At 39.3% G+C, this 20,236-nt stretch overlaps 1 protein-coding gene across 5 annotated transcripts in view; it reads right to left on the bottom strand.

The window, feature by feature from the left end:
* Positions 1-3,147: 3,147 nt before the first annotated feature.
* The window catches only part of RPGR (retinitis pigmentosa GTPase regulator), a 61,111-nt gene continuing 44,022 nt past the window's right edge, over positions 3,148-20,236 (bottom strand). For 2 of the 5 annotated variants that reach the window (XM_035725697.1, XM_035725701.1), the window contains 2 exons: positions 19,535-19,626; positions 10,618-11,294 (listed from right to left, as the gene is read on the bottom strand). In XM_035725697.1, the coding sequence (XP_035581590.1) occupies positions 11,088-11,294; positions 19,535-19,626 (299 nt within the window). In that variant the 3' untranslated portion in view covers positions 10,618-11,087. Of the gene's footprint in view, positions 3,335-3,564; positions 3,699-10,617; positions 11,295-16,718; positions 16,842-19,534; positions 19,627-20,236 lie in introns of those variants that run through there. The other 3 variants (XM_035725699.1, XM_035725700.1, XM_035725698.1) reach the window with 3 other exon arrangements.

The raw sequence follows: 20,236 nt of genomic DNA, 5'->3' as shown, positions 1-20,236 counted from the left end.
TTGACATCAATTTTGTCCAGCTACACATGTATCTTATTCCTTTTTTTATTGCTTCACCCACACGCTGAGCCTGAGGTCTTACATTTCAATCCCTAATGAGAACAAATTTTGCTGGTTTTCCAAATATGAAATCCTGCCACTAAGAAGTCATAACCCTACAATGTAGTTCTGACACTGACCTCATGCTGAAGACTGGGGTGTGGTCTCCTGGAGTACTCGCTCTCCTGACTCCTGAAAACACTTGCGTGGATGGAGTAATCCCTTTACTAATGATTATGAAAGACAGAAAAAACACTGTCCAGTCATGTTACTCCATTCAGCTTTTTAGGAAGGAGGTGGCACAGAATCCTCCGCAAGTCATCAGATCCTGGAAGCAAAATTTGCTTTCAAATCAATGCAAATGCCGTCTGGTACAAACACAGGGAACAGACAAGGTGTATTGATTATTCTCTTTGTTTGATATGTAGGCCCTTCTCAGAAAATAGGGCATAAATTCCTCTCTCAGTAGATCATAGAACAATCTTTATTCTTCTGTTTCCTCCTCTTTCCACATCTTCACACACATACAAATCACTGGTATCACTGTCACACAAGCCAAAGAATCATTTGTCCAGGACCTAAGTGGAGAATGAGGGAGATATAGGATATTCCGTGTGTGCTTTCTTCTTGGAGCCCTTCTGGAATGTCATCACACTGACCCCATCCAATTTACCGTTTGTGGTAAGATAGATGGTACACGTGTTATGGTTAGGGATATTTGCATAGACTGTAATAATAAATGTGTAAAGAGTGGATTCTTTCAAGTGCACCCGGTAGGGAGGGAAGAAAACAGAATAGTCTGGAGAACAGAGCTGACCAAACCTACAGGACAAGTTCATTCTCTGGAGTACACGGGAAAGACGCAGTCACGGGTGACATCAGCAGGCCCTTGTGATCAAAAGCAAGAATGGGGTGGGAGGCCTCTGAAGCCGGAAAGAGACTTCTAGATACGACAGCCAGACCCTGAATGTTACAGCAAGACCAGCTCCTGGGTTCTTGGAAGGTCACAGGCAAGACACTTAACTGGGAGTGGGAAGGAAAAGAGAAAGGTCAGCGAGTCGTGCCAAGATGTGTCATTGTCCTGAAGCTAGCTTGTACTTATATTGGCAAAGGGGAATTTGGGACTCAGTTAAATTCCTTTATGTATTTTCTAGTCTTCTTTGGAACACACGCTTATGCTTTGGAAACTTGACTGTTTTATGCCGACTGAACGGTCTTAAAAATGAGTTTTAAACTACAGAAAGTATAAAATTGTCCGTCATCCTTCACTCAGTTCATTGTAAAGGCAGGTGCATACGCCCTCCATTGGCGTGTAGAGGAAGTACATTCAATTGTGGCAGTTTCCTTGTTTTCCTGGGATCGCAATTAGCCTCCATTTTGAATTTCCCTTGAAGTTGGGCCCATGCCACTGAATCCCAGTGGAATGTAGGCAGAGGGGAGATGTACAGTTTCCAGGCCTGGAGGACGCCAAGGCACAAAGGTAAGACCAAAGCCACCAAATGATAAGAGCCAAGGTCCCTGAATTACTGTGTGAAGCAAGGCCATCCGCTTACCCTTGATGTATTTTGACACGACCAATAGACACTTATTGTATGAAACAATTCAGATTTAGGGAGCGTTTGTTATAGCAGTTAAACCACCTAGACTGATACAACCAGTACCTTTCATAGAAAACAATGTGGACATTTCTGATGCCATTATTACGGCAGTTGGCTTGCGAGAAATAACATTCTAAGGTTTTGTAGTAATTTGTAAGTTCAAATCAGTTATTCTCCACTTGATGTAGGACAAATGCCTATGGAGCTATTTTAAAAGACATATCCGGGCCCTAGTCTTGACCCAGTGAATCGGAACCAGGGAAGGCAGAGGCATTATTTTAAAAACTTCCCTGTGTTTTACATACACCCTTGGCTAAGAACTGCTACTCTACAATAAGCCAAATTTTACCTTTAGATTAAGCTAGATTGTCAGGCCTCATTGTCTTGGTACAAACAATTTGACTGAATATAGTTTTTTTTTTTTTTAAGTACATTTTGATTGTATCTAAAAAATTAACATGTAACAAAATTGACATTTTTTGGGTGTACAGTTCTATAAATTTTATTATTTTCAGGTAACACCACCCAAATCAGGATACACAATGAAAATATGCCCTTATACTATCCTTTTGTAGTCACAAGCTCCTCTCACCCCAAACCCTTGCAACCACTGATCTGTTCCCCATCATTAGTTTTGTCTTTCCAAGAATGTCATAGAAATGAAATCCTACATCGGTAACCAGTTGAGACTGGTTTCTTCCCTCGGCATAATGCTTTTGTGATCCATTCGTGTTATTGGCATTTATCAGTAATTTTTCAATGCTCAGTAATATTCCATCATATGGACCTACTACAGTTTGCTTTCCCTCCGCCATAGAAGAGATCTGCGTGTTGTTTCCAGGTTTTGGAGATCGTGAAGGGAGCTGCCATAAAACATGTGTACTGGTGTCTGTGTCATCTTAAATTTTCCTTTCTCTAGGGCAAGGTTTCTCAACTGCAGTACTACTGACATTTTGGGATGGGGAATTCATTTGTTAGGGGGGCTGCCCTGGGCACTGCAGGATGTTCAGCAGCATCCCTGGCTTTTACCCGCTAGACGTCAGTAGCATCCCCACTTCTCACCCCCACCCTCACTGTGACAAATACACAATGTCTCCAAATATCATACCCCCCCACACCCCGTGGAGAACGACTGCCTTAGGGAACAAAAACCTCCATTATTATTTAGTGTGGGATTGCTAGCGACGAGTATCAGTTTTTGTCTTAAAATGCCTTTGTTCACCTACACTTCTGAAACAAATTTTCTCTGGACATAGAATTCTAACTTGACAGTTTTCTTTCAGCACTTAAAAAAAATCATTATACTCTAGATTTTGTTGTTTCTGTTGAGAAGTCAGTTATAAGTCTTTAAGTGCTCTTTTTGAGGTAAGAGAACACTCTTTCTGATCACTTTCAAGATTCATATCTATAGTGGTATCGTGGGTGAAATGAACCCTTGACGTAAGATTTACTTCTGACGATGAAAGTGATGAGGCCACACACACACCCAGAAGGTAGGAAAGGTTTATTACACACATCGTGAGGCTTACTGGGGAGAGCAGGGTTGGCTTCCCGAGCTGGTCTGAGAATGGTTTGAGAAAGCCGGCAAAGAAGACTGGCTTGAAATTTGTCTGGTGGTCAGGGAGTGGGGCTGGAATAGGAGTTCCAGCCTACAGGCCAAGGTTCGAACTTTCATCTGCTGCCAAAGACGAGAGCACCTAGGGTTTTTTTGAAGACTGTATTTTTAAGTAATCTCTACACCCATCGTGGGGCTCAAACCCATGACCCCAAGATCAAGAGTCGCCCACTATACTGACTGAGCCAGCCAGGTGCCCCCACACCTGCGCTTTACCAGCTTGCCCAAATGTGGGGCAGAAGGGAAGAGGGAGAGGTGGGCTTAAAAGCTGTCAGGAAGCATAAAAAATAGGAGTCATACTCTATTACAAGTGTTAAAAGGTTTTTAATGTATAGCATCGGTGTGGGTTTCTATTTTTCCTGCTTGAAGTTTGTAGTGCCTCTTCAATTTTGGAGCTGATACCTCTTTGCCTTGAAAAGTTCTCAGTACTTCTATTCTCTCTTCTCCTTTTGGGATTCCAAATACACATATATTCAACCTTTTCATAGTACCATAAATATCTCACCGACTCTTTTCTATATTTTGCATCCTCTTGTCTCTCTGTGCTTGTCTGAATATTTCCCTCAGGCCTAGCTTTCAGTTTACCAATTTTTTTCTGACAATCTATTAAGCCCATATAATTATGCCTTGATTTCAATGCTTGTATTTAGTTCTAGAATTCACATTTAGTCCTTCTTTTCTTTTTTAAATTGTTTTGGTCCTTTTTTTAAAGATTTATTTATTTGACAGAGAGAGAGAGAGAGAGAGAGAGAGACTACAAGCAGGGGGAGGGGCAGAAGGGGGGGAGAGAGAGAGAGAGAGAGAGAGAGAGAGAGAATGAATCTCAAGCAGGCTCCACAACCAGCACGGAGCCCAATGTGGGACTTGATCTCACGACCCTGAGATCATGACCTGAGCCGAAATCAAGAGGTGGCCACTTAACCGACTGAGCCACCCCGGTGCCCACTTAGTCCTTTTTAAAATAGTTTCCATTTTCTACCAAAATCCTCAATCTTCGGCATTATTTCCTTGAAAATGTTAAACTTTAGAAGCAACTAATACCTCTTGCTGAAAAGCAGTCCCATGTGCAAAGCATATCCATTCGGGCTTCCTTCCTCCCAAATTTTGGCCCCATTATATCTTGAGAGCACTCTGATACTTTCAAGTGCTTCAAATACATAGATTTGTCCAATTTTTCTATCTGTGTCCAGTGCTAGGATGCGTTTGAGCCACTTACTAGGAATTACCAGAGGACTAGAGACTTGCTTTAAAGCCTGTGATTATTTTACAACACAAGTGTCCCAGTGTGTAAAAACTTAGTGTCATGAAAAAAAACATGATGAGAGAACTCTTCAAGATTAAGAGAGACTTAAGAGACAACCTAATACAATGCATGGACCTTGAGTGATTCTCAATTTAAGTGAGCTGGCTTATAAAAGATGTTTTGGGAAGAACAAGGGAAATCTGAATAAGAGACTGAGTGGTAAGTAACGGATATTAGAAAATTACTGATAACTTTGTTAAATGAAAATGCTGGCATTGCAGTTATGTACAAAAATGTCATTTTTAGAAATGCATACTGATGTATTTAGGGTTGGAATGTCAGGATGTCTGGGTAGAACATGGAGCAAACACAGCAAAGTGTAATTGACTTAAATCTATGTGACAGGCTCATAGGTGATTATGTTGATCCTACTTTCCTACATATTTGAACTGTTTCCCAGTAAATCAAAAAAAAACACAAGGGATTGATGTTAATAACCAGATTTCATAATTAAAATCCCTAGCTTTAATTTCTAAAATTGTATAGTATCTAGTAATTAATGAGGAAAATCAACTTTTAAATCCCGAATTGGTTTACACTTTTATATAATTTTTGTAATTCTTAATTACTATATGCAGTAAATTAAGTAATTATAACAATTACGGAGTTAATGTAAATCTGATGCCAAGTTGGGAAATAAACATCTAAACATATGAAATCAAACATTCCTATGGACAGAATTTTAATGATTTTTAAACAGCTGACAGACTAAGACTTTTCATAGAAAACTTTTCTGTTACAATAACCTTCCTGCCCACAAGGAAAGTTCTGTAAAAATTTTAAAAAGTGTGCTACTATTTTGACAATTCTAAACAAGTTACTCATAAAGGTTGATTGGGAGGAAGTTCGATAGGTTTTCTAGAATATAAAAACAATTTTTCTCACCTTGGGACAGATGTTTACCAGTGACTGAACAAGATAAGACTTTTCGTAAGTAAAAATAAAAAGGTATCACTGTCATTTGTACATTTCCTCTTTTTTTTTCTTTTTGAGTAATCTTTACACCTGGTGTGGGGCTCAAATTCACAACCCCGAGATCAAGAGTTGCATATTCTTCCAACTGAGCGAGCCAGGCGCCCCCATTTACGTATCTCTTAAAGTTAGGTCCAGCTCTCTAGTGTACTTAAGACACCTTACCTATCATAGTAGACATGTGTTATACATGCCAGACGAATGTGGAAGCAAGAGGAGCTATCTGGGAGTGCAACCTGGCCTGGACAGGGAAGTTTCCCTGCTGCAGTTTTAGTAGGTAATTTTAGGGTTACGATAGCATTTCCTGACGTTTTCAGTAATGAGGAATGTGTAGTGACAGTGTGCCAAAGTATCAACTGTCACAATTGTTGGAGGGACGGTTATCAAAAAGCCTGTCAGTCTATTGTCTCTTAACTTTAATGTAGCTTCTGCCAGCAAAAACAACTCACTTCACTGTATTCAATATACTTATACTCCGTCATGCCCCCAACTCCCATTACTCAAGAAGGCCTAACGTACAGAGGCATGCAACAAAAAAAAATGACCTCAGTAGAATGATCAGATCACTCTTCTAGTTAATTCTTTAGCTCTCATTCGCTGCTTAAAATCTGGTATCAAACTAGGGAAGATTATAGTTCAGATAAATCCAGGGCCTAATTAATTTTTTTAACATATTTTCCTTGTGAACAAATTTCTCTTGCCAAAATACTGTACTGTTTAGAACAGAGGTTGCAAATTGCTTCTTGTGGGCCAAATTTGGCCCGCAGCTATGGCTTGGCTCCCCCCTAACTTATATATATGCATGCGTGTACGTACATGCACACAAATGAGTTATCCATATAAAAACCCAGATTTCCACCTTCTTTTAAAAATGCTGAGGCTCTGGCAATGCTGGGCCCGTCTTGAGAAACAGTAGTTACCAGCTAGAACAGAGTGGCAGCAGTTCCAATAGGAATACCTGTTTAGCCTTTGAAAATATTTTAGTTATGGGACCCCTGGTTTAAATGCAGTTTGTTCAATTCAATAAAATATCCCCTTCACTCCTGAGATGAAGACTTTCCAACCTTCTGATTTGTCTCCTCTTTTGACTTCTTACTCTTACAAGGTAAAAAAGTAAACCACATTTTAAAGTTCTGTCTAAAAAAGATACTCTAAGATTTTTAAAGAACTACTATCAGATGAAAAATCTTTAAACCATGTGCCCTGGCAAAAGGAAATTTTGAGTATGGAAATGTTTTCAGTTTCAATAGCCTCGCAAAATCAAAGCAGGCAGAAAAATGCTTAACTGAAACTCAGGAGCACGATAAAGACATCAGTCTGGCTCTCTCACCAAATAATTATTCTGAGTTTCATCTCTGATTCCACCGCCGCTTAGGTCCCTGAGAGTAGAAGTCTGTGACAGTGACTTGGGCTTCATTCTTGTTGTCAACCCTGATGATTTTAAAGCTAGTTGGCCTAATTTTCCCCTTTGGGATGCTTCGGATGGTGTTTGCTACTTCTGCTGGAAGAGATTCTCTTCTGCTCATGGAAAGACTTTCTTTTCCCTCTGCGGATTTATAATAGCCTATGGGTAGAATTACACTGCAATACACCATATGGGAAATACGTTAAAAAACTGAGTTCAAGCTTACAGTATGTGTGTACAAATTTCTAAGAAACAAATCTTTATCCAAACTCTACGACTGCACATGTGATCATTTATTTGATAATCATTTGACGTTGAACACGTGCCCCCTGGGTCTGGGATCCTGGGAAAGATAACCCCGCTACAATTCCTGCTTTGATGTGACTGGTGGCATCTTAGAGAGAAGTTTCAACATCACAAAATGTCTCCACTGAAGATACTTTATCATTAAAGATCCAGGATTTAGCAAGAGTCTTTCCATTTTAGGAAAGTCATAGTAAGAATACAAGAGAGGAGAGGCTATAAACAATTGAGGATTTTTTGTGGGATCAGTAGAGCTCTCAAACTAACGTACTACTATGGGTTGAACGGTCTCCTGGAAAAGACATTGAAGTCCTAAGCTCTGGGACCTCAGAATGGGACATTATTTGGAAACAGAGTCTTTAAGGAAGTAATCACATTAAAATGAAGTCATTAGGGTGAGTTCTAAACTACTATCCTTATAAAAAGGGGAAATTTGGAAACAGAGATAGCCATGCACAAAAGACAGACAATGTGAAGACACCGAAGGAGAAGGCCACGTGAGGACAAAGGATTGGAGTGATGGATCTGCAAGACAAAGAACGTCTGAGGTGACCAGAAGTTAGGAGAGAGGGAGCATGCCCTGCAAACACCTTAGTTTCAGACGTCTGGCCTCCAGAACTATGAGACAATACATTTCTATGGTTTTAAGCCACCCAGTTTATGGTACTTTGTTACAGAAGCCCCAAGAAAATAATACAAGCGCCTTTTCAGAACTGGATAGTTTCTTCATACTTAGGAGGGCCTTAGTGCCTACCAATTTTTCCTTTTTCTTTAATGTTTTGACATGGATTTGCATACTGTTTTATGACACCTTAAAAATTCTACTACTACTAACATTTTCTAAATTAATATCCTTCTAACACTTGGTCCATAGTAATCTGAACAATGTCAATGACCCCCTAATGTTCAAGTCAACAGATTCTATTTTCAGGTCCCCAAAATGTCAGTAAAAATGGCCAAAGCAAATTTACTATATAAAGGAGAAAGAGGAATTCATGGAAAAAATAATGAAGACGAATAGTTTGGGGATTAAGATAAATCATTTCACTTTCTGTTAAAGCTAAGGTTATCAGTAAATATAATTCCTTTTATTTTTGAAACTAGTATAAATTGATCATTTTATTCTATTCTATCAGTGATCTTTTCCGGCTTCTTATTAAGAGTTCTCAAATATGTGAGCTTTGTTTTTGGTTTAAGTTTAGTGTCCACTAATCTCGTTTCCATCCAGTTAGGAAACAGGTTTTTGAGTTGCCCTAAGAGCTCCAGTTGAGAATGCAGAGTCATTCCCCATTTGCTCCCTTGTGCTCCCCAGTAACTGTGACTCTGTTCTTAGTTTCTGGCATGATATCTGGCACATAAGAAGTGCTCAGTTAGTATTTCTTCAAAGTAAAAGCCAGATACGAAACCATGTTCAGGAAACAAATATAACACAAGCATTTACAGTCCACGGGCAGACAACTGGTACGGTGCTTTTATGCAGTTTTGTTTTTTTTTTTTTTTTTTTTAAGTATTTACTCATACCACTAAAACTGACTCTTGGTGTTGATGATTCTCTACCAACCACCTTATTCAAGTCTGAACTGCTTTGAGGCCTCTGAGAAAGCAGGGATACCCTGCCCGTTTGTTATGCTTGTCTCATGTCCACCTCTTCCAAGTGCTCGGACTTAATCCTTCCTTTGGTCTGTAACCTGTCCCACTCTTTTCAGTAATCGACCAAATGACTGGTATGGTGGGTAGGCTCTAAGATGGTGCCCGTGACCCTTGCCTCCTGGTCTCCTTGCCGTCATCCTGAGTATAAGTAGACCCTGTGACTCGCTTCTAACCAACAGAATGTGTCAAAGGGGGCAAAATACCACTTCCATGATCATGTTACCTAAGACTGTGACCCCTGTCTTGCTAGCAGCCTCCATTAACTCTCTTGCTGGCTCTGATGGAGGAAGCCGCCATACAGAAAGGCCTTTCGTCAGAATAAGAGTGCTATTGGTTTCTATTGCTACATAACAAATTATTGTAAATTTAGGGGATTAAAACTACATATATTTATTATCTCATTATTTTCATGGGTCAGGAGCCTGGGCAGTGCTGAGCTGTGTCCTCTGCTCGGGGCCTCACAGGGCTGCAGTCAAGGCATCAGCCAGGGCTATGGTTTAAACTGAGGATTGGGTTCCTCTTCCAACCTCACTGGTTATTCACAGAATTCAGTGCCTTGCAGTTGGAGGATGGAGGCCCTCACGTCCTAGAGGCTTCCCACCATTCCCTGGTACATGGCCCTCTCTGTAACAGGGCACTTTGCTTCTTCAAAGCCAGCAGGAGAGCATCTCCACTGCTTTGAATTGCTCTGACTTCTTCCATGTCTGACCTCTAGAGCCTCTTTGAAAGGGCTCACCTGATTAGGTCAGACCCATCTAGGATTATTTCCCTTTTGCTTAAAGTTAACTGATTGGGAATTTTAATTACATCTGCAAAACGTCTCACCTATCCCATATAATGGAACCTAAGCAGTGGAGTGGTATTTCATCATCTTCACTGTTCCTGCCCACACTCAAGGGGAAGGGAATATTCAGGGCAAGCATACCCCGTGATGGAAACCGTGGGGGCCATCTTAGAATTCTGCCTACCACAACTGGCATGTCTTAGTACTATCTGTGAGCTTTATTTCCACTTGGCTCCTATAGTTTACATTTCGGTAAAGTATTTTTGCAATACTGTACTAGTACTAGAGTGGCAACAGCAAAATTAGAATTCCCCTAAATGTAGTATTTACACAGGAAACTATTTTGTAAGATTTCAAGATCACATCTACTCTAGACTAACACCCCTTTGTGTGAAACACAAGAATGGAGTTTCTTTTCCTGTCTTCAAATGGGGGCAACGGTCACTGTGAGTGAAGAACAAAATGTGTTAGTCGGGAGCTAGAATGGTGAAAATGAAGGCGGCGTGCCCCACTGAATGAGTAGTATCTGTGAGCGCAGGACGGCAATGTTTCTGTCCGAGTACACATAACAGCTTTACCCTGCTTATTCCCTGCGGTGGAGGGCTGTGGGGTGGAGCCAGCCCTGCTACGGACAGCTGCAGCCAGCAAGCCAGCAAGCCTGGCTGTGTCTGGTCGTGCTAGAGTGGCGAGCTGTGGCAGGTGAAACACTCCAGATCATACCACAGAATCTGCCGCGTTTCCGTGCCACATCGCCTCCCTAAAGAAAAGAGTGGGAGGCAAAGAAATTTCGAGTTTCTCCATGAAGATGTACTGCTTACAGGGTGGCCCTGATATTTTCTTTACTCAGAGGTAAGTGAAGTTTGTGTCTCGCGATATTTTCAACATAAACAGATTTTTTTGGCCCCCATTCTGTGAACTGATAGAGAATTCCAAGTACCTCTACATTTATTATACTCATACATTTAAACAGTGGAAACGACCAGATATAGTTTATTAAAATGTTCATTAAAAACAATTTTGACTCAGTTTTTTAAAATGGCAAATACATTAAAAACTGTTACAGTGTCATGAGATTGCAAATGTTGCCTTATGAAATTATAAAGAATTTGTTTAGTAAAAACTATGAAATATTTTAATTTAAACTTCACATATAAAAATATATATTTTATTGAAACACTGAACAGTTAAGGCCACAACACTTGAAGGAGAGTTTGAGATACACGTATTTTTAAAATTGCTTGTCAAAAATATTAGCATAAATAAATACCAAACTGGTCGTAATATTCAAACCAAATAAAACATATTATTAAACTTGTATCTTTAAAAGTTTGTTATCAGAAACTTTCCTTCAGAAGTCAAACTGTTTTTCAAGTATAAATTACAATGTGCTTGGTGACCACGGAAACATAAATGTATATTTATAGCAGTGTACAAGATTTTGACCTTCTCTCCATATTTGGGGGTGAAGTATCCTGACGACTTTGCCCCATGTGGTTCTGGTTGGCATCTTTCTTACTGCTTTTAAAAGCTATTTGGTCTCCTATTGGTTTTATCTCTGGGAGTGGCTCATTATTACTCTGCATACTTTTCTGACTCGTCAATGACATCCTTTTAAAGAGGAAAATCTAGAAAAAAACCCACACACACAAAGAATTCATTTCAGTAAGTGAAGAGTCACTTAATAGTATTTAGGGGGTATAATTTTCAACTAGTCTTAACATTATTTCATCACATCTTTACGGGGCACCATGTGTACAAAGGTACATTCTCAGTGTCCATCAGCCTCTTCTTTTACCAGTGGCAATCATGCTTCCTCCCCGAAACAAGACCTTTCAGGGTTTAACTTTCAATACTATCTCAGGGTCTTGGTAATACGTTATCATTTTTCTTCAAAGAGCAAATTCAGTATTGCACTTTGTTGTGTTGTTAAGAGAAAAAAAGATGAAAACTAGGATATTCTGGAGGACAGACCTCCCGTTCCTGTAGATCAGAACTTCTGGCAAAATGTTAGCACTGCCAAATGATGGCTTTGGGAGCCCCAGGGGTCTGACTAGGCAGGTGGATATATGGATCTGCTGCTCAGGGGAGGCCGGGGCTGGTGAACAGGCAGATAACAGCCGGAGAGAGGAAAGCAGACGCCACAACCCAGGGACTGCAGGCAGGCAGAAAGGAGAACAGAAGAAAAGAGATTGAGGGAGAGCCAAGTGTGAGATGCAGGCAGAGGCAGAGGAGCGAGCACTGGGGACAGAGCTTTGTAGAAAAAAGATCAGGAAAGAGAGGCACCTCAGAACTGAGGGAGGAAAACGTGTCAAGAAGGGAGTGCTCAAGAGGGGACATGCAGGAGAATTTGAGAAAGATGGCGATGGAAAAGTCCCATGGGATTTTAGTCCTTTAGAGGATGTAGCCAGAGAAAATAAGATTCCTGAAGAGGGACAACACACACATACATTGGTTTTGACAAGATGCCAAAAAGAAAAAAAAAACAAAACAGGTGAGGACTTGGCTTCTTTGGAAACCAAAATGATGTGGATAATAGCTGGCCTTTAGTCTTTAAAGAATGGAGGAACTCAAGTGAAGAGTGGCGATCCAAAAAGTCAGAGTCTAGAAAAAGGGTCTGTGGGCTACAATGGAGGAACTCCTGTTTCATTTCTGCTATTGTGGAGGAATCCGTATCTTGAAAAATTCTGCTACTACAAAATACCAAGAAATGCTGAATAAATGCAAAAAACATAATTTTATAATGTGTAACTAAGTTCACAGAAACAAAATGAAGGAAAATCCCTGTGGGCCAACAAATGAAGAGGGAGCAGGAAACCTCAGAGGCGAGGGAGGAATGAAATGGCATTTATTGGTCTCACAACTTAGACTCATTTTGTTAATGTATATTTGATTTCACAAAATGTGGAAACTTGGTACTGAGCCCCCTCCCCCTCTAAGAACTACGCCCTTAATGTAAGTCCATCTGCAAACATTGGGAGATGACAAAATAACATGGCTCTCCTGGTCTATGCTTTGAGTGAAGGAGAACCATGGTTTCCTAATGAGAGGCTGGGGTTCCCATTTACTTTACTGGTGTAGGTGGGAAAGCACTAACTGAGGAATTAACTGAAAGTGGTCCTGGAATGGTAACACCCAGGGGAGCTAACAGAGGCTAATACAAATTCTCTATGGATGGATATGCCTTAATGTAAGTCTTAAAGGGGTTCCACAAAAAGTCCCAGTTGAACATGCACTCACAATCCGAATTTCAAAACACATAAGGAAACAAGATAGTACTAGCAAGTCAACCAGAGCAACAAACAGATTTAGATTGCTAAGAATGTATGACATTGGAATAACTAAATATACAGTATAAAATAAGTATGTTTAAATTATTTAAAGGACCAGAATAAAAAATATGAGCACAAAAGAAGATACCAGTTTTTAAATGATTGACTTGAAAAAGAATCAAAATAGAATTTCATTTCAAAATGTGAAAAATATAATCACTGAAATAAAAATGCAACAGGTAGGCTGAAAAGATTAGTCTCAGCCATAAGGAAACTATGGAATCAAAGAGCTCTGAAATATGAAAGCTCTGAAATTCCCTGAAATATTACTTAGACATGGACGACGGGAAAGTAACATTAAAAGACACGGATAAAAGAATGAAAAGTTTTGTATCGAAATTTCCAAAGAGGAGAGCGGAAATATTCAAATATATAATGGATGAGAATTTTCTTAAACCGATGAATGACTTGAATTCTCAGATTCAAGAGTCATAATGAATTAGAAGAAAGTTAAAGCAAAAAAATTCCCATCTAGGCATCTTGTAGTGAACTGAAGTACATCAAAGATAAACAATGTAAAAAAACCAGCCAGGGAGAAATGATAGATTATATACAAAGTTATCGGCGGTTATACTAAAGCAAATTTCTTAATAGGAACAATGGGAGCAGATATCAAGAGAAAAATAACTGCCAACCAGTTATGAACCATACGATCATTCATTTGCAAGTGAACAGAAACTAAAAAAGTTAACTACAAAAAGAAATCTATGACAGGAACTTCCAAAGGATCTCTTCAGGGAGAAGAAAAAGGATCCCAAGAAGGATATCTGAGATGTAAAACGAATTGTGAGTAAGAAAGTGGTATAACAAATAATAGTAACATCTGATTGGTGAGGCTAAAAAATTAAAATACTGGATACAATAACATGTAAAATGGAAAGGAAGGGGTGATAGGAGAGAAAACTCTTCTAAGATCTTGGTATTGCTTGAGGAAAAGACACGAACATTAACTAGCTTTAGATTTTAGGTATGTTATGTTAAAAAATTTAAAGACAAAATCCAGCTTATAGGCCATCTACAAGAGACTCATCTAAAACACAAGTAAAAGAATGAAAAAAGATGTATCAAAGTGCTAACCAAAGGAAAGCTAGTACAGCTCTATTAATAACAGATACCCTTTAGCATTTTTTAGAGATAATGAAGAATACAAATAGTAAGATGATAGATTTAAATGTAACTGCATTAATGATCAGATTAAATATAAATGGGCTAAATGCTCCAATGAAAAGACAGGGATTTTCAGATTAGATTAAAAAAAAAGCAAAACCCATCTTTTTGCTGCCTAAATCAAATGCACCTCAAATACAAAATCACAAATGAATTAAAAGTAAAAAGATGGAAAAAGACATATAACTCTAATCAAAAGTAAGCTAGAGTGGCTATGCAGTATCAGACCAAGCAGATTTCAGAGCAAATATTATCAGGGATAAAGACATCATTTCATGATAAAGGGGTCAATTAATTAAGAGACTACAACAGTCCTAAATGTTACAGAGCCTAATAAGAGCTTTAAAGTACATGAAGCAATTGGGGCGCCTGGGTGGCTCAGATGGTTAAGTGTCTGCTTTCGGCTCAGGTCATGATCTCAGGGTCCTGGGATCAAGCCCCGCATCGGGCTCCCTGCTTGGCAGGGAGCCTGCTTCTCCCTCACCCTCTACTATTCCCCCTGCTTGTGCTCTCTCGCTCTGTCAAATAAATAAATAAAATCTTAAAATAAAATAAAATAAAATACACGAAGCAAAAACTAATAGTAGTACAAGGAGAAATAGATGAATCCACAATTGTATTTAGGGATTTTAATACTCCTCTCTCAATAACAGATATTACAAGTAGACAGAAAATCAGGAAGGATAGGAAATACTTAAGCAACGCTACCAACCAACTTGATGCAATTGACATTGATAGGACACTCCACCCAACAGCAGCATGCTTCTCAACCTTCTCAAGTGCACATGGAACACTAACCAAGATTGACCTGATTCTGGGCCACAAAACAGGTCTCAATAAATTTAAAAGGACTCAAGTCATACTAAGTTTGTTCTCTAATCACAGTGTAATTAAATTAGAAATTAGTATCAGAAACCTCAAGGGAAAATACCCAAATATCTTGAAATTAAATAACCCATGAGTCAAAGAAGAAACCAGAAAATATTTTGAACCGAATGAAAATGAAAACACAACACATCAAGTACTTCAGAGAAACTAGAAAAAGAAGAGCAAATTAACCCAAAGAAAGTAGAAGAAAGGAAATAATAAAGATTAGAGTGCACGTAAAATATAAAATACAGAAAAATCGATGAAACCAAAAACTGGTTCTTTGAAAAGATCAATAAAATTGATTAGAGTGCACGTAAAATATAAAACAATACAGAAAAATCGATGAAACCAAAAACTGGTTCTTTGAAAAGATCAATAAAATCAATAAAAGTTCATCAGGGAATAAAAAACAGAAGACATAAAATAAATTTGACAAAAATCCTATGCAAGACCTGTACAACTAAAAACTACAAAACATTGCTAAGAAAAACAGAAGACATCCATAAATGGAGAAGTATCTTCATGAGTTAGGAGACAATGTTGTTAAGATGTTCATTCTTCTCAAATTCATCTGTAGGTTCCAAGCAATCCCAATCAACATCCCAGCAGGCATTTTTTCCCAGTAATTGACAAACTGATTCTAAAAATTCATATGGAAATGCAAAGGGCTTAGAATAGCCAAAACAAGTTTGAAAAATAACAAAGTGGAAGGAGTAACACTTCCTGACTTCAAGACTTATTATGAAGCTAGAGTAATCAGGACAGTGTGGGACTGACACAAGATAAACAGATCGAAGGAACAGAATACAGACTCCAGAAATGGAGTCTTTTCCACACATGGAAAAGGTAACTGATTTCTGATTTCTGTGAAGACAATTCAGTAGAGAAAAGGTAGTCTTGTTTCAACACATGGTGCCAGAACGATCGGATGTCCATATGCAAAACAAAACAAAACCAAAAAACCCCCACAAACTTTAATTCATACCCTTCCCATATAAAAAATCAACTCAGAATACAACTCAGCAATGTAAATGAACTATCGATACATGCATGGATGGATTTCAAAACAATTACGCTGAACAAAGTAAGCCAAACAAAAAGAGTACACAGTGTAGGATTTCATTTATATAAAAATCTAGAACTTGCAAAATAATGTATGATGATAGAAGGAAGATCAGTGGTTTGCTGAGGATAGCAGGGGTCAGGGGGGCATAGACAGGGATCACAAAGAGGCACAAAGAACCCTCTGCCAATAATGGCACTGTTTACTCTCTGGTGATTATGGTTTCACAGGTGTATGCATATGTCCAAAGAAACCAAATTATATACTTTAAATATGTGTCATTTATTATATGTCAATTATACCTCAATAAAGCTCTTTTGAAAAAGCAGGGGAGTCATTATTGGGTGACCTGAGGGAGACTGTCTCAGGTTTTAAGCTTGGGAAAAACAGACAATGAGAGGAGACCATAGGTATAATCTACCTCAAATTTTCCTGACAACATAGAGTCTAGCTAACTGTGTACTTGAAGCGAGTGTGCTCATTTGTAGCTTGCAATGGGGAACAAAGCATACCATCAGAGAAGAGGTAGTAACTAGGAAAGGCAAGAATTCACCAGCATACTTTTTTGGTGGAGACATTCTCATCTCAGTGTCTTTTATATACGGTAGTGACAGTGAATAAAAAAATCTATTCACTGTGAACTGTCATGGGGAACTATCCAGGGGATCTGCCATGCTGCAGCTAGTTTCGAGGGAAGGCACTGGATCTTTAACCTCTGTATCTTCAGTCTCTGGCCTTGTGGCCTGGCACATTAAGAGATAACCAATTAATATATGCTCAATAAATACATGAATAAACTAACTCTATAATGTAATGATTTTTAATAGCTAAAAAGTTCACTACTTTTTTTCCTTAGCTACCTTAGGTGGAAACGAAGCCAATAACACATTTTTCTTAGTAGCTAACTGTGGATCCGATTTATCAGCTGTGGCTACAGTGTGGAAAAGTAATATTTGGTAATTTCTAGATCTAACAATCACCTACCAAAAGATCTCTGCCGCCAGTTAAGATCATAGGTCCCAACCTGTCTGTCCGAAACATTTAAAATTACCAAAACAAAATTCGGTGGTGAGTTCTGTTTTGTAGATGCCAAGAGTACAGTTCTTTCTTTTCCTTTTTTTGGATTATCTTTGCAAGTGTCTGTCTAAATACCCGGGGGGTGGGGGGGGTGGGAATGCAAAATCTCAAACATATGTTTCTTTTGATATTAAGTTAATGCATCATTTATTTTCCGAGCTTTAAGAACAGTTTGATTTGTTTGGCTTGGGTGGTATAAATAGGTTAGAGACACTCTAGATTAAAAGAGGTCATATGGGATTGACTAAAAGAAAATCTCACCTAAATCATCTATTTCCTTTTTTAAAATATGGAGAATAACAGTATATTCTTTAAGTAGAAATACATTTATTACTGCTTGACTTTTTAAATATGATTTTCATTACTTTTTGTTTCCTTTAACCAAGGACATGTACATTTACTGAAGTCTACTTTTCCATTAGGTATAAATGAGAATTTGAGCAGAATCCAAGTTTAGGACTACATTCTCCAGCCTGGCACCTGCAGCCCGCTGTATCCTGGCCTGACCTCACCTTTGTCCTGTGCACTGGCGCCACTGCTCGGGCCCCCTGGCTGGCCTGCTCCCCCTGCCACACGGCACTGCCCCCCCTGCCTGGCCTGCTCCCCCTGCCACACGGCACTGCCCCCCCTGCCTGGCCTGCTCCCCCTGCCACACGGCACTGCCCCCCTGCCTGGCCTGCTCCCCTGCCACACGGCACTGCCCCCCTGCCTGGCCTGCTCCCCCTGCCACACGGCACTGCCCCCCCTGCCTGGCCTGCTCCCCCTGCCACACGGCACTGCCCCCCTGGCTCAGCCCTCTCCCCTAGCCCTGTGTATCCAAACCCCCCCACCGATGGGCAATGCCATGCTGAAGGCTGGACAGCCTGAAAAATTCCCAAAACTCGATCATGTGTTCTAGAACACACATTTTCATTCGGTCTGAGGCGTGTTTCGAATATTTCTTCTGCTACTTCACACTTCATTTCTCCTTAGGTTCTTCTGTCTCCTGACTCCTTTACTTTTCATCTCCCTCCCTCATATTTGACTTTCTTTTCCAGAGTCTTTCCCTGAGCTCTTACAATTGGAAAAAAGTCTTCACAGGATCACTATGAAGTGCAGTAGAATACCTGAAATGTTCTTTTCTACCAGACAGAGAGACTCTGTTCCTAACACCTGATGGTCCATGTTATAATTCTAAGGAGGAGAGTAATTCTGAGAGTATCCTTTGAGCCATGTCACAGCTATCTCTAAACATAAGGCAATTTTTATAAAGACAAGAATACTCACAAAGTAATTTTTAGTAAAAGATAACAACAGGGGGCCTGTGCCAAAATTTTGGCTTGAAATTTCTGAAGTAATTGTGAAAGGAATTTCAGAGTGGCAAAAGACAGGCCGTTTACTACTCTGAGGGCCGCTCCTGGTGTCACCCTTCCTGTCCTCTTTCTTACCTCCTCACGTTTCAAGTTCATTATCAACCAAAAATATTTACTGAGCATTTACCACGCCCCATGTACCAGGGACTGCGCTACATGCTAAGGCTGCACTGGAAAGCAAAACAGAAAACAGTTTTTGTCCCATAGAGCTGAAGGCCAGCGGAGAGAGAGAGTCATAAAGCAACTAAACGTACACTTCACTATGAAATTGCCAATTACGATAAATACAAAGAAGGATGAAGAAAGGGTGTTACATGAGAGAACAGTAATGGGACATAATTTATCTAAGTGCAGCTGGTCACCAAAGGCCTCTACGTAGAAGTAACTACTTTAAGCCGAAACCTGAAGGCTGAACAGGAATTAACAAGGCCTTTCATTGATCTTTTCTTCCACATTTCCTCCTAATGCTCCTACCTGGAAATGTGCTCTCATGGTTATAGAAAGTTCTCCTGCAAGTGGAAAGAGTAACTTCCAAGAAGAAGAAACATCTCTCTCAGACTATTAACAACTCCAAAACAGGTATTTGGCAGGAGAGGCTGATGTAGCGTGTGGTCACGTTTCCTAAGCACCAACATCCTTATTTTTGCATTCATCCTATTTCTTGGTTTTGACTTACTTTTTTCTAGACTCTCATGATGATTATACACCTAATTTAAGCAAGAAAGTTCTTTTGTGTTATCTTTTTCCTGTACGTTGAATCAGTGTGAATGGGATTAATGAAAGGAACATGCTATTAAATTCTGGCTGGGCCACCTGACTCCATCTAAAGTCCAGTAAATAAATAGCTATGTTAAAACATGAAACATCACTTGAAATTCTTCACATGTTTTGGGGCCACAAAACCTCATATTAAGGAGGTAAATTATATGAATCACCATATAAAAAGTAAAAGGAGCAATTCAATACTTTGGTCTTAACACTAAAATGAAAAAATAAATTTCACTTACCTTCTTTGATTTTTTGACGTCTTTACTTGGTGTTGATTCACTATCTTCCAGGACTTCTGAAGAACTGCTCTTCGCACGGTCATGCATGTTTCCTATAATAGAATATATTGAGAAATATGTTTTTCTAAGTAATGAGAAAGAGAAAAGTCCTGATGCCCTCAGTGCAACTCTATCAAGCCTGACTTCTGGGGTAGTACTAAAGAGAGCGTGCCACTACCTGCTGGGGCAATAGACAAGGTCTATACTTCATAGTTCCAGAAGACTGAGTTAAGGCAAAAAGCCCAAATGACCCGACCAGTGTTGGAGATGTTTGCATGACAAGTACCCAAATAGAGCTACAAAGGTAACAGGGAGTGTCAGGAAAAAGTTCTGTAAAATATAAATTACCTTTTTAAATTAACCTAGTTATAATGAAATTCTTTGTACTCAAATGGACATGGTACTGTTTGGTGTTTCAAATGCATCCACAAGTTATATAACTGAATAATAATCTTTAAAGTATATTCATGAAGTATATGCATTCTTAGACTTTTATATTATCAACTACTTAAATCTTACTTTTAATTCGTTGCTAAGAATACTTACAGATACTATTTTAGCAAAACTTACTACTCTGTTGAAGTTAGAAGGAAAAAAGAATGAAGAGAAGGCCTCCTCCCCCTGCCTGAGTTCAGATCAGATATCCACTACTATGAATGGTTA

This window comes from Zalophus californianus, chromosome X (assembly GCF_009762305.2).
Source record: "Zalophus californianus isolate mZalCal1 chromosome X, mZalCal1.pri.v2, whole genome shotgun sequence".
Taxonomy (NCBI): domain Eukaryota; kingdom Metazoa; phylum Chordata; class Mammalia; order Carnivora; family Otariidae; genus Zalophus; species Zalophus californianus.
The sequence above is the reverse complement of the archived record's forward strand: the minus strand, read 5'-3'. Positions and strand labels throughout refer to the sequence as shown.